This window comes from Bidens hawaiensis, unplaced genomic scaffold, assembly GCF_021521415.1.
Source record: "Bidens hawaiensis isolate Kalapana, Puna unplaced genomic scaffold, B.hawaiensis_p1.1 tig00007984_1, whole genome shotgun sequence".
NCBI classification, from domain to species: domain Eukaryota; kingdom Viridiplantae; phylum Streptophyta; class Magnoliopsida; order Asterales; family Asteraceae; genus Bidens; species Bidens hawaiensis.
The window spans coordinates 554,287-569,363 of record NW_027491558.1 but is presented as its reverse complement, the minus strand read 5'-3'; the positions used below and the strand labels follow the sequence as shown (position 1 = coordinate 569,363).

Below are 15,077 nucleotides of genomic sequence, written 5' to 3'. Positions count from 1 at the left end.
ATTGTTATTTTTTAAGCATGAGAATCCGTTACGAGAAAACTCCCGAGACCCATCAATATCCAGCTAAAAAACAGGATCAGGTAAATCATAGTTTTTCCTAGGTAGGTCGCTTATGTAGGAAATTAGTGAAAGCAAAATTCGAACTTGAGACCCTACTAAAGGAGAATCATCTGCATACTAGTTAGTTACCGCCACACCACCAATTGTTATTAACTTATTATGACATTTAGATTTGAATTTCCAAGAATATTCTGGTTATAAAATGAAAGTTTTAACGAATGTTATTTTTAATGTTATTTTTACTATGTGTGTCACATTTTTTCGAGAACACGGGACCCACAAAATGAAGAGAGAAAAAATAGCCAAAGTAACTAGCATCTAATGTTCTGTTGGTGACACATTGACAAAGACAGGACTTTTAAAACATCATAGGATTGGGAGATCTTAGGTTCAAGTCTCCATTTTTTCTTTTTGAACAAAATTCGTTGCTCAAAAAACAAAAGCGGTCAATGGAAAAACCTTGGAAGACAGTCAACATACTGCAACCTAGATATGTCAAAACTCGAAACATATGCAGTTCTAAGTATACAACCAAGATCTTTGACATACAATCAACCAGCATGGCGAAAGGTCCAAAATGCCCTTTACGGCGGTGTTTGGGATTACTTATTAAAACTAATCTCTGCTGATTGCTTTCTGAAATAGCCAACAAAAACTTTTAATATCATATTGTGTCTGCTCCATTTTCGTTTGTTTTTACTGTTCTCATTTTTCAAGTAACCGTTATATCCGGAGACCGATCATTCCTAACAAAGCAAATCCTTCAGGAGTCATCGTTAAATTTCCTGGTCAATTATTCGACCTACATCTTATATACTTCATAATACAGTGAAACAGCCACATAGTGCAAGAAATAATCATCAGTTAAGAATGTGACCGTGCTCAAATAATCTATTAAAGAAAGTATGAATAAGCTACTGTAATACAAGACTACTTTACTTTGAATTTTGAAATACCCAAATGTATATATGAAGCAATGTTATGTTTCTATTAATTGCAATATGCACTATGTAACTAATTCAACTTATAATACATAACAATAACATAACATAATAATACAAGTATATATATATATATATATATATTCAAAGAGTAATTGAATCAATATTATACACACAACATCTCAAGTTATAAAATTTACTAAGCATACAATACAATACAATACAATAAACCCAATTGGTTGGTTAATAACTTAATACGGTTGGTTGGGAGGACGAACCGAGATCCGAACCGGGAGTGGGCGACCCGTACCCGACCCACCGCAGCTATTACACGTCATCCGACCGGAACCCGCACATGTCCGACACCCACTGTCTCCATCCGACCACCGGTTGCAAAGACAACTGACCCGACCCGTTCCGTTGCAGCTCGAGCATCTTGGGAATTGACCCGAACCCGGACCCATCATTGGGTTCTGATCCATTACCGATTTCAACAGGGCTGCTCCGGCTATGACGCTTAGACCGGTGGCGAGTTGAGTCAATACAATCGGACCCATGTCGGATTGGTGATGAATTGATATCAAGGGGAATAAAAAGATTTGATTTTTGGGTTGAATTGGAAACTGATTTGGTTAGATTTTTGTAATTGGGTTTATAAAGCTTACACGCATGTGGAATTGAACACGTAGAACCTTTGGATTCTAGCGAGGATATTGTTATGGATGTAAATGGTTGTGTTGCTTGCTTGCTACTCTTTCTTGTCCTCTTGTTTTTATTTTGGTCATTTTGATTCACACACCACAAGGACGGATGGTTTTGGTAGCTTCTGAATTTTACACAAATATAAGTACCGATACTAAATATTTTGAATTTTCGGGATGGATACCCGCATCCCTACCATGGAACAATGATTATCAATTTAACTAAGGACGCATTGGTGAATGGTAATTCTACAATCCAAGTTTCAAGTTGATGACAGGGTAGCCCAATCATTAAACCTAAAGCGAGTGAGCTTACTGCCTTACGAGCTTCGAAGATTAAACTGTTGAATGCTTAGAAGCTTCTTGATATAGCATGGACAATACTTATCAGAAATGTCTAATCTTTTTATATGAAAAACGAGATTACTAGCTTGCGTGGAAAGTTGTAGCACATGTCTCGGAAAGGAATGATATCCCCTTTCACTAAAAAATTTAAGGGTAGAGTACTAGAGTCTTGCAATTTAGAAAGAGTAAATAAATCTTACCCGTTCAAGCAATTGAGCTGGTTTCACATCTCAACTTGAACAGGAACCAAAATTTCGATATCGCTAGTCCTCACTTCACTGATTAATTTTGGCCTAATTGGTCAATGATAAACTCCAACCAAAATCATGATTGATCGGACTTAATTGGCTTTTTTCTGGTAAGGTTCTGCCAGAATCAACTGTTTTCGAGTGAGATTTCAGCTAAAATGAGCGGTTTTCGGCGAGATTGCAGCCAAAATCAGTAGTATTTGGCGAGATTCCAACGAATTTCTGACAAAAATGTGTTTGTGCTTATATAAAACTGAAAATTACATATAAAAATGTGTGCGTGTATATATAAAACTGAAAATTATACATTAAAGTCTGATCCGATTAATCCTTATTAATCCTGATTAATCGCTAGTCCCCACCATACCACCCGACTAGCGACTTTTACAACACTGATGAACACCCCGCTATAAAAGGACTTAACACCCCACTCTCGCCTTCATACTTACACTTATACTCTCTTGATTATCACCTTCAAATAACATATTGACTTATTCTTACATTGGAGGTTGATCGTAGAAAACTCCCTCCTACAATGACTAACGGTTGTTTCGTCTTAGCCTGATTTGTTCAAGCTATCAAGAACCAGAGTCATCTAAACTATCCTTGGTCACTTATTTTTTTTAGCAACACAATATTGATAGGATTATTTATCTATGGATATTTGAAATAATATGATATTTGGATGCTTGTAAGATTATTATTCAAATTATTTCTCTTACATGTGTACAGTGATGCAGTAGCATCTCCTAATTTAAATTCTGATTTTATTATCTTTTAATATTTTATATTTATCTTGTTTCTAAGTTTATCTTATTTTTATTTTAGTATAAGTTAGGGTTGAAGGTTATGTATTATAGAGTTTTGATTAAGTTTATTGATAAAGAACATTGTTCTTGGAACCTTTGGTTATGTTTATCGTCTTTGATTAATCATAAGTCTCTCGAGCCATTGATCACTTCAAAAACTGTATCAGTTGGTATCAGAGCTTTTGGTTCTCAAATGTCTCGACGTGGTGGTGAATACTTGCTTGATCGTAGATTCGCCGACCGAGGCAACGACAAAAGTGTTTTCTACTCACGTGCTCGTGGAGAAGATTAATTTCCTACTTGCAGAGTCGCCGACCGAGGCAGCAGTGGAGTCTGTTCCGACCCACAGGATCTTATGAAGATCCAACGACTTCGACAACGAGTCCGCGATCTTGAAGAGATCCACCGGCTCCGTAAACGAGTCCGCGATCTCGAGTTACAACGGGAGATGAGTAAGGCGGAAACCGAGTCGAGCACCGTCGTCTGGGACGAAGGTGGCGGCGGAGAGCAGCAGCCGTCTTACTATCACCCACCTCGGTTCTATGAACCGATCTATCAGGAGTGTATATCGGAAGACGGGGCGAGGTTCGATGAAGACGGACCGAGGATCGATGATGACCGGATTGATTTTGATAAAGAAGAATATTTGTTTATGCAAAAAGCTATTAACGGGATTACCATGCAGAAGGACGATCAAATGGAAGACAAGAAAGATCATGCTATAAGATCTGAGGTGCATGAAAAGTAGGCAAATGTCTTTTTATGAAGATTTCCACAAAGATGATATTGTTAATGTTGGTGTTTTGTTTACTCTTGGTGGTCCTACATTTGCTAGAGGTGATACGGTAAAAGTGGAAGCCAAAGCGAAAATACTGAAGGATCCTATAAAGATTGCATTTTCTAACTGGATGGTGCTAATTAAGAAACCATCACCGAAAAAGGGTTTGGAAAGTACGCAATTTTCTCCTAATTTGAATTTCCAAAATAAGGAGATAAATTATGAGGGTTTTTTTTCAAATGTATGTATTACTATAAACACCACCTTTTAATTGATGCATCAACACTGAGGAAATCTCAATCTCATTTTTAAACATAAGGAATCTCATCATTCTGCAAGTCAAAATAAGAAAACGGATTGCTTTTTTTCAAAATTTAGACTTCAATATGATAGGCAAGTTCAGGAAAAAGGAAATAGGGACCAATTATTTCGGCGTTCTCAAGACTCGAGGACGAGTCTTTTTCAAAGACGAGGAGAATGAGATAGAGATACTTGACAACCCAATAGACCCCAGCGGTACATATTTAGAGTAGTGGCATACTATGAAGTTGAGCTCTTTGGGTGGGTCATGGTGGTAACGATGATGAATCGAGTTGATGTTCCTTTTGATCCAAGTGGGTATGGTCCAAAGGCAAAACTCGAGGACGAGTTTTTTCGAAGATGGGGAGTATGATGCAGTAGCATCTCCTAATTTAAATTCTGATTTTATTATCTTTTAATATTTTATATTTATCTTGTTTCCAAGTTTATTTCATTTTTAATTTAGTATAAGTTAGGGTTGAAAGTTATGTATTATGGAGTTTTGAAGAATGAATCTTTTTATCGAAAGATCAGAAAAAAAAGGGTCCGGATCTCCTGCGGGAATGATTTGGAAGAGCCAAAACCAAAAATAGTGGTATTTGCTAGCAACAACATAATGGAGGCAGTCAATCAATATAGATTGATCCGAAATCTGATTCAAATCCAACATAGCACCAAAGAACATTGTTCTTGGAACCTTTGGTTCTGTTTATCGTCTTTGATTAATCATGAGTCTCTCGAGCCATTGATCGTTTCAAAAACTGCATCATATAGTCTTTTTATGTTTTTATGTTACAAAGTACAAACCACCAATGTTGTTAAAATCCTAACTTCCGAGGATTGGGATTGTATGAATCAATTCAAGAATACAGATTTGAAACGAGGAAATGTAAAGAATTTTATTATATAAAACCATCAATAGAACAATCTCCAAAAATATGATGTAGGGTAATTCTAAACAACATTAACATGGTGTGATTTACTTTTCCTAGATCTTAAAAGATCTTGGTGTAATTTCGAATTCTTTATATGACTTGTACTCGCCTACTCGGGTCGCTAGCTTCTTGCTAGTTTCCGTTGTTATTTATATATTATTTTTCTGTTATAAAAATCTTAATAAGAATATTCTTATGGAGAACATAATATGAAGATGAGGTTTTTTCTTGATTTTTATTTCTTCTTTTTTTGTCATCCTTACTATAAGAGAAAACATATATATGTATAATTTCTTTGCACTGGCTTTCTCCATTGCCTCCACAGCATCCCGTGAACCTTCAAGCTTTGTCAGCTTTGGTCATGCTAGTAATGAAATTAAGTGTGCCGTGTATAAAACTAAATCACTACTCGACACATTAATATTGTCATCCCTAACAACAACACAATAATATTTAAAATATTTATGAAAAACTAACGAAATATGGTAAGAACATCCCTACGATACCCACCCGGCCCGGTCCCCATTAGCATTCATCAATTGACTTCTGAGTCATCATTGTACTACAACTTCGGTCTACTGGTCAAGTGTTAGAATAGTTGATTATTGACCAAATCACTTTCGTTTTCTTTCCTGGATCTTTTAAGAAGATGTTAAATGTATGTCTCACAATTGTGTCATCATTGTTATGAGTGATATTGTAAGGCCCCTGACCCGGGTGCCCTACTTTCTTGCTGGTTGGATTTACTCATTCACATAATTCGTAAAATCAGAGTTAATTAAAATTTTTCGTGGAATTAAAAGTCATTCATTCATTCATAACATAACCATCTTGTCTTAAACATCATAACATAAATCCATAAAACATAAAACATTAAACGACACGGTGTCTTCCTCATAGTGATGTCAGTCTTCCTCTTATTGCCACGTGTCCAAATCAAGCAACCTGTCTCATTCTACTTGCCGCGTGCATACTAAAAGTCAGCTACGCTGAGTGAGTTCTAGTTAATTAACGTACATTACATCCACTTACTTACCAATACGGTCCGAAGATACGTATTGATACTTACTCATTCGTCTATCATTCAATCATACATACGTACATACATACATACATTCATACTTTCATACTAACAACATACCTCGGATACTATAAAGATCTGGTCCTCACTTACCTTGGATATTATAAGGGTCCAGTGCCCTACATACCTCGGAATTATAAGGATTCGGTGTCCTTCATACCTTGGATCTCCTCAGAGTCCAGTCCCTACTTACCTTGGATATTATAAGGGTCCAGTGCCCTACATACCTCGGTTATTATTAAGGCCCAGTGCCCTCTAACATACCATACCATTCTAACTTCATTTCATTTCCTTCTAATTCCCTCAATCATAAGTAATATAACATTACGTGTATACTAATTAATCAATCCATAACGTTCACATTCATACACAAACATGTATCTAATATACACTTACCATTTAAGTTAAGTGTATAAATTTAAACACATCGTAGTATGCACACAGCCCCGAAAACATAACACATAAAAGGGGCTAGAACTCATATGGATCCTGTTACATTCACCGTTTATAGTAATGTCCTTCCTGAGTTGTGCGCGGCTAACTGTTTAACACATATATTCATTAATTAACCACGTACTAACATAATTAATTAGATTTGTATTTATTAATCTAGCGTACTTGATAGGCTAGGCTCGTTTGTTTGGGCTAACGAATCAAACGGGATTACTTCGTTTAACGACGATCTTTATTTCCCGTTCACATTCTCCAATTATTATATATATATATATATATCTCCCCTTCATAATAATGTGTTCCGTTTCATTAATATATTATTATGTGTGTATATACAATATATATATATATATATATATATATATATATACCTTTCTTTTAATTAAATATTATATATTTCTTTGCTTTGACGGATTATTTATCTTAAAAATATATCGGGTCATATAGAGGTGACGAGGTTAGTTGGTTTGGTTCATCTTGTTGGATTATCTTGGATTAACTAGGAATGGCCCAGTTCACATCGCATGGCTCAGTTCGCTTCTCATGAACTGGTCCGCTTCGCATGCACTTTTTTGCTTCGCATGCGTTGGTTTGCTTCGCTTGATCCTTCCAATATTGCCTTAATCCTTCTATACACGCAAAAAGGGATGCAGAAGCCGGGACTCGAACCCAGGACCTCCGGATCCCCATCCCACATCTCTAGCACTAAGCTACCATAACCAGGTGTTATAAGATTCTTTCACTTTATTTATATAGTCATTTAGTTGCATTCTTTCCTTTCATTTTCCCTTTTTTTCTTTTCTTTCTCTCTTTCTTTTTCTTTGTCTTTCTTCTTTACGAGAATTATTATTATTATGATTATTATTATTATTGTATTATTAATATTATTATTATTATTAATATTTCTATCGTTATTATTATCATCCTCGACTAAGATCTAGCTCGTTTTGAATAAAGTTCGAGCCTTTATTGATTTTTAGTGCCCGGTTTAGCTAGATCTTGAATCCTTTATACAAACCGAACCTAAAAGAACAAGCTTTTCGTTATAAAACTTACCTTAGACGAACCGGTTTGAATCGGTTTCTCGTATACGGTCGGATCTTGGTGTATTTCTTGCTTACTACGATGCTCTAACACCAACGACTTCTTTCTTTCTCGGATTTGGATCCGAAATGAAGAGAGTATTTGTGTGTGTTTTAGAGTGTGTTGGTAAAAAATGGAAAGATATGAAATTGTGAGATCTAGGGTTTTAGGAAATGTTTAAGGGTACTTATACCCTTACCTCATGGACCTTAGGCCCATTAATTCACCAAGTCTATGTTTTATTTTTAAGTCCATATCCATTTAAGCCTACCATCTCTCATTTTAATTTATGACTTATTATTATATCACGATTAAATAACAAACTTTATTTAAATATTACTTTATTTATTATTTCTAAAAGTCGGACGTTACAGATATTGAATTTTTATTTTGTTTAACCAAATAATAGAGCTAATCCAAATATTGGTGGTTAAAAGGCTTACACGATTTAGTTTGTTAGATTGGTTTATCTTTATATGTAGAACTCAATAGGATTGAAACACTGAGCTTAGTTGCGCTGGCGGACTCATAGTTTTTTTTCATGGGAGATGACCGAGGGGCTTAACCAATATTTTACAGGGGTCGATCAAGATCAACATTTTTCTTATGAAAGACAACCGCCCCTGTCCTTTGGTAGTAGATTGACCGCCCTTATTAGTTGAAACTTGAGTAACTCATAGCACCCTATATTGTCTAGGAAGGTCCTTATCTAGTGTAAGCAATAGACGAGGCCAAAACAGTGAAAGAATGTTCTAATTTAACCGACAAATAAATAACGTACTTAGTATTAATCCAATCTATAATTGATAGTTAAGCAACTTAATCATGATCATAAACACCTAACAAAACATAACGAAAACTCGTCCTGATAGTAAATCACAATCCGGTTGATATATAAACCGAATTGGACTTGGCCACCAAAGTCAAAACCGAATTTAACCAAACCTATGAGATCCAAACCCAGTGCACAAAATACCCGATTCCGGACCCGACACTCGGAACCGATTCCTAACTTCCTACTCGTACCCAGCCCGCGGGTACGACTTAATATTGGGTTTCTCCCCGGACTTGTACCTGACCCGACTCGCTAGAACCGGTTCCACCTTTATCGGTCAAAACTCGACCCGACCCTACCCGAAACCCAAAAAAACGGGGAAACCCAATCAAATACCCCACCATACCCGGAGCCAGTTCTCACCCGACCTGGTTTTGACTTTTGTTAACCATACCCGAAACCGGCTCCTACAAAATACCCCGTTTGTGCACATCTATGTAAAGGTGCAAAATACCCAGTTCTGAGCCCGACCCAAGCCGGTTCCTACCCATAGGTACGACCTGATATTAGATTTCTCCCCAGAACCAAAAATACCCGGTCAAAACCCGACCCGACCCGAAAAAAACTCGGAAAACCCGATCAACGGTCAAAGACCCAACTATAACCGGAAACGGTTCCTACCCAACCCAGTTTAGACTTTTGTTGACCATACCCGAAACGGTTCTATGGAAGAGTCTAGAGTCTAGAATGCAATTGGGCTTGTTTAGAATATTATTATGGGCCATTGCAACTCTTGACTTGACCCAATAATAATAATAATAATCCATTGTAACTCAACACACAGACCCTCTCATTCATTCATTCATTCCCATCGGGTCGTCTGCCCCGTCACGACGAATTTCACCTCCGTCTCGTCGTCGTTATGTCTCAGGTGAAATCAAACTCCAATTCATCCGATTTCAATCCTATTACGCATTGATCTGCTTTTAATTGCTGTTTTGTTCGATCGTTATCACCTCTCGTTGATCGGACATGATCCGTTAGGGTTTGTTATCGTAATTTTTAATTACTGTCTAATTCACCACTCGAATCGTTGTTTGATTGATGTGTATTAGGTTAATGAATATGAATTGATTGAATATCAAATATTAGGTTTTTTTTTTGTTTAATTGCTTAATTGTTAATTTTTTGAATTTGATGATCAATTGTATTGTTTTGTTTTGTTTGTGTTGTGGTTTCAGGTTGATAACAGGAACTCCTCAGCGGTCAAACGTGCTAGGACTGATGGTATGTTGATGCTATATGATATGCTAGATACTCACTCCTTTACATGTTGTTTTTCATTTAGTTTTTTTTTTTTGGTAGCTCATTTCTTATCGATATGCTAACGAACATAATTGATAATTGATAGATGTATAGTCTCTAGCAATCCGTTTATTTTGAAAACGTAATCCACAAACACCTGAGTGCATGTAACCCTCTGAAAAAAAAAGTCCATTGATGTGCCATAGATATAAAGCTGGGAGTGGGTAAGGGTTGTAGCACGCCTGCCAAAGCATCATTTTCATTGTTTGCTCTTTGAAACACACTACATTCTCTTATAAGTTAGGGTAACAAGGTAGGGCCTTGGATTGTTCAACTCTCTTTTTGTAATAAATTGATGTATTTTCCTCACATGATAAACATAATTAGTAAGGCATCAAATCAAGCTGATGCTTTGACGTGTGAGGAAAAGACGTCAATTTCTTACAATAGGATAGCTGAATGTTCCTAGGTCCTACCTTGTTACCCTAACTTATAAGAGAAGGACGCAGCGTGTGTCAAAGAGCAAACTACAAAAATGTTGCTTTGACAGGCTTGCTACAACCCTTACACGCTCCCAACTTTATATCTATAACACACCAATGGACTTCATCGAAGGGCTACATGCGCTAAATTTTATATCTTTAGCTCATTCCTTTACAATTATTAGGGGGGAAGCTGCTTATCTACCCATTGTGTTTTGACACAGCAGATAAGCACTTCTTCAGTGTTTGGATAGGCGCAAACTGCTTATGGTTATGATTCTTTTACATATAATACCAATTTACTTTCTCATCTGTCTTAAATAGGACAATTTACTAATTTGGGTAGCTGGTTGTGAGTTTCTTATTCAAACTGGTTATCTGATTCTGATCATTTTACCTCTTTAAATTCTAATGCACAGAATTGGTGCACACTAAAATAATTGCGTATCTTATTATTGTCTGTTGTTACATAAGATGCAAGCACAAGCACTATCTCACGCATTGCACTTTGCTCCAGCTGATTATTTGCTTCTGCTTATTTCAAAAAGCAGTAGCAGTTTTAATAAGCATTTCCAGCGCCTCTTTACTCATGTTAATGGTGTTTTAAGGGGTTAGCAATGCATTTGATGATTAATTGGTTCCAACTTTGAACTCATTTTGCTCCACTTTCAGATCTCATATAATATATATGTAATTCAAGCTTTAAATAACCCTTAGCTGTTACTTTTAAGGCATTAACTATTTATACATAGAAAATTCTCCTGTTAAATTTTTGAAAGGCACAAATACTCTTGCTTTGTGAAAGGTGATACTTACTCTTCAGTGGTATTTGCACTTGCATGTGTAATGTAGAAGTGATCCGGCTTTATATTAAAATATTATTGGAGTTATATTAAGTATGGAATTTGAAGTTCTGGTACTTATTGGAGATTTATATGATTTCAGGTGGCCGCAGAGAAGATGACTGGACATGTGCCAGCTGTGGAAATGTCAATTTTTCATTCAGGACAACTTGCAACATGCGTAACTGTACACAACCTAGACCAGCTGATCATAATTCAGTAAGTTGTGTAATCGCATTGTCGTCTTTTTTTAATATATGTCTATTAACCAAATGTTGGTATTACAGAAATCTGCTCCAAGGCAAATGCTGACCCCACAGGGCTACACCTCATCTTCTGCTTATACTGGGGCCGCTGCACCCACTTCAATGTATGTGGGTGTTCCACCTTATGGTGCATCTCTGCTTAATGCAACATCTATGCCGCCTTATGAGGCTCCGTTGTCTGGTGGTTCTACTTATCCTTATATCTACAACAATCGCCTTGCTGCAGGCAACCCATATCGACCTCTGCAAATTTCTGGCACTCCCCCTTATTCGGGTACTTTATTGTTTCTACTTTCTATCAATTTGTTTTTATTATATATTGCGTTTATTAATAATACATATTTCTGTAAAGGTGGTATCTATGGTTTACCTCAGCTGATGGACCAACTTGGTTTGCGTTTGCCGATTGGCCAGACTGCTATGGTACGCCTTTATCTTGCTACGAATATAACTGTTATTGGCCATTGACCTCAAATTCATAAACCAGATATATACCCCATTTTGTTAGTGGCCTAAGATCATAGCATGTGTTGCTAAGTTTTGATTGATTGTCTGATTCTTGAAACTCAATAGGGACCAAAGCCTGGATTTTTCCCAGAAGAGACATCTCAAAAGAAAGGTATTTCACATCCAATTGTTTTATGCTTTGAAGCTTATAATATGTGATGGTTTATTATGATCTGTTTGCCATTGTTTCAATTTTCAGATGGAGCTCGAGAAAATGACTGGGAATGCCCAAAATGTGGAAATGTCAATTTCTCTTTTAGAACTGTTTGTAACATGAGGAAATGCAGCACTCCTAAGCCAATATCTCAGGTTTGATATGCTGTCTTTATATGCATTAATTTTTTGGCGCAATGAAGCATTTTGAACAATGTTCTATGTTTTGTATTACTAACTACTGAAGTTTATACTTTGATAGGGTGTTAGTATGCAGACTGCAAGACCAAGCAAGAGTTCCAGTAAGTACTCAATGGCAAAAGGGTCCCAGAGCGGAAATGGTTCTAAGCTTAGCTGATTAGGACGGGTACCGGTTTTATCCGGCCTGTACTAATCAGCCCAGCCTTCCGTTCAAGGATCTGGTTTTACTTTTTACAGTCCAAAGCGATTTTGAGTGTTGATTTCTGATTTGTTTGTGTACCTGTTTTTGCTGCAGAAACAGATACGCCTGAGGGAAGCTGGAAGTGTGAGAAATGTAACAACATAAATTACCCTTTTAGGACCAAATGTAACAGACAGAATTGCGGTGCAGAAAAACCAGAATCCCAGAATTCACCGACAAATGAAGAAAATAATGATCAGGTCTGTTTTGTCAAGTACTTAATCCGATTGTTCGTTGTTTGCTTTAAAATGTTATATTGTTGCCCGCTTGGAGCCGTCTTGCATATAATTAAACAGTTGTTTTTAATCATTTACAGCTTATCATCTATTACCAATTATATTTCTCATCAGTTTATAATTTTAGTCTTAGTCTGATAAGATTCAGATATGATTTTGTGATGAAAATAAACAAAAACAGTACATATAATGAGTAAAACAGGGTTGGTTAACATTTGAGAGATTTCCATTTCTCTCACAGTTTACCGTCAAGAGGTAAACCAACTCTCCAGTTATAAATAATTAAATTAAGCATAAAAATAAAATTACAACCCTAATGTCTTTGTTTATAGATAAAAGTACAACTTATGTAATCCTTTTTTAATAATGTGTATTTATCTAATGTTCCAGTGAGTTGGTCAGCTGTTGCTCAGTTTGGGTCTGAAAGTCAGTCATGTCTTCTTGTTTCTGTTGCTGCTGGTTATCAAGTTACTCTGGTTTGTGATTCCTGTTGTCAAATTGTGGTCTCTTACATTCAGATTTACGTGTCGGTTGGGTAAGTGTTCTGCAATATGTCGTTTTATTAAATAGGTACTTTGTCATGGTTCTTGTTTATGAACAATTAGGAATGTCTTGAAGTCAATTGTGTATCTTAATTTGGAGATGAGCGAGTGGTATAATGTTGTTTTTCTGGATTTTGCTTTTGTTTCCCGTTGGTTTGGTCGTTAAAAGTCAGTCGTGTTGATCAGCACAGTTTATGGTTTAAGTATCTTATTTCTAGGTGTAAAGTGTCAATAAATGCTGATTGCTGACCAGCATTGATAGGTTTCTTAACTTATGGTCGTGGTTAAGTTGTCATGAGAAGCCCCAAACCAGTTAAACTAGGTCTATGTTTTTAGAGGTGCACGAGGTGAGCGCATTAGTCTAAGCGCCGACCTAACCAAAATGGGTCTGAACCAACTCAAAACAGGCCTAAGTTTTGGCTGAAATAGGCTTAGCCATTCTGTAATGACCTTGAACCAATTTACTCATCCTTGTATCTTTTTATAGCCATTTCGCATTTAAAAACTCCATACATAAAACAATCCGAAATTTGAATCAAAACCATATTGGGAAGAACACTTTTTTTAAAACCTTCTAGACTGCTAAAAAGGAAAAAAAGTATATTAGATCTTTTATCATTTTTATAAAATACCGGGAGATCGATGTGGCGAGTAAAGGGACTCTAAAATGAGCAAGAATGCTCGTATTTATAGGTTTATATGGTGTTGTTTGTCAATTAAAAGCCGATTTGAGGGCGGGCGAAATGGAAACAGCTAGAGGCTTTGATTGTGGTCGTTTAAGCTTGCAGGAAATTTGGTGCTGTCGCCGGTAAACGTTTTAAGCATATGAAAACGCGTTTTGTGACTTTTTACTTGTCTGGCCCGTTAGAAGCCGCATAAATAGAGACTTTTTGTTTAATTTACCACCACTTAATATTCAGAGTAAATGTCCATTCATCCTTCGTGTAATTTATTGAACTATCAAAGGTGACTTTTCATACTTTTAAGACAAACCAGAATTTGTACAAACCACTAAGGCTGTGAGTAAGAGCATTCATATTATATTCACCCATTTTTAAATTTATGGGAAAAATGACCAAAAACATTAAAAAAAAAAACGCAAACACACACATCTACATTCTATCTGCCATCGTCATTCCCATCCCATATCTTACTGGGAAAACCATCTAAATGAGCATTCACCATGAAATCCCCATCCCCTATCTTATACTCAACTTATAACAGAAGTGTATCTTTACATTGCAATCCAATCACCAATGGGTGATGGTTAATTGACAAAGGCAAAGTATTTAAACACCATGGTTTTTAAGAACGAAGTTTTGTGTTCAAGTCACATACAATAACGATTAAAAGAAACCTTTCGTTCTATATTCCATACTCTGAATTCTATAGGAATCTAAACTAAAACCCCATATTTAGGTGTTTACAGTTCACCTATATCTTATATTTTAATATGTTTATGAGTGGAAATGTACATTATTAACATATATCGTCATCAGCCATTATTAACATTAATCGAGCTCACAATTAGTTTGAGAGCAACCTAGAATGCGCATTCTGTTAGTCGTGGACCGTTGGAAACAAATATGATAAAATGTGAGATCGTCATCAGCCAATTCGTTACTTGGATGTAGAAGATTTTTAAAAAGTAAACAAGTTTTATGGATATATTTTTGTTAAATTAAATGGATGGGGATGGGTGTTCTATACTTTTATTGCATTTTATCCATGAACTCCTCCCTTATCTAGAAGTTTTAATCGACAATTAATTTTAAGCTTGAATGTTGTTTAAT

General features: G+C 36.2%; 2 protein-coding genes across 2 annotated transcripts; one reads left to right on the top strand and one right to left on the bottom strand.

Annotated features, from left to right (window-relative positions):
• Positions 1-1,252: 1,252 nt before the first annotated feature.
• On the bottom strand, positions 1,253-1,572 carry LOC143636528 (uncharacterized). Its single transcript, XM_077104101.1, has one exon. It carries the CDS (start codon positions 1,556-1,558, stop codon positions 1,253-1,255), a length of 306 nt encoding a protein of 101 aa, XP_076960216.1. The 5' UTR covers positions 1,559-1,572.
• An 8,177-nt stretch (positions 1,573-9,749) lies between these two features.
• On the top strand, positions 9,750-13,342 carry LOC143636527 (ranBP2-type zinc finger protein At1g67325-like). Its single transcript, XM_077104100.1, has 9 exons — positions 9,750-9,796; positions 11,242-11,357; positions 11,426-11,678; positions 11,757-11,827; positions 11,978-12,023; positions 12,111-12,220; positions 12,327-12,366; positions 12,561-12,706; positions 13,133-13,342. Exons 2-9 carry the CDS (start codon positions 11,316-11,318, stop codon positions 13,133-13,135), a joined length of 711 nt encoding a protein of 236 aa, XP_076960215.1. The 5' UTR covers positions 9,750-9,796; positions 11,242-11,315; the 3' UTR covers positions 13,136-13,342.
• The last annotated feature ends 1,735 nt before the right edge of the window (positions 13,343-15,077 follow it).

What these genes read in the sequence shown, in the direction of transcription:
- LOC143636528 (XM_077104101.1), bottom strand. Translation starts at nt 1,558, where the DNA reads ATGGGTCCGATTGTATTGACTCAACTCGCCACCGGTCTAAGCGTCATA.
- LOC143636527 (XM_077104100.1), top strand. Translation starts at nt 11,316, where the DNA reads ATGCGTAACTGTACACAACCTAGACCAGCTGATCATAATTCA. An exon ending in CGATTGGCCAGACTGCTATG is followed by an intron (nt 11,828 to 11,977) that starts GTACGCCTTTAT and finishes GAAACTCAATAG; the next exon opens with GGACCAAAGCCTGGATTTTT. An exon ending in AAGACCAAGCAAGAGTTCCA is followed by an intron (nt 12,367 to 12,560) that starts GTAAGTACTCAA and finishes TTTTTGCTGCAG; the next exon opens with AAACAGATACGCCTGAGGGA.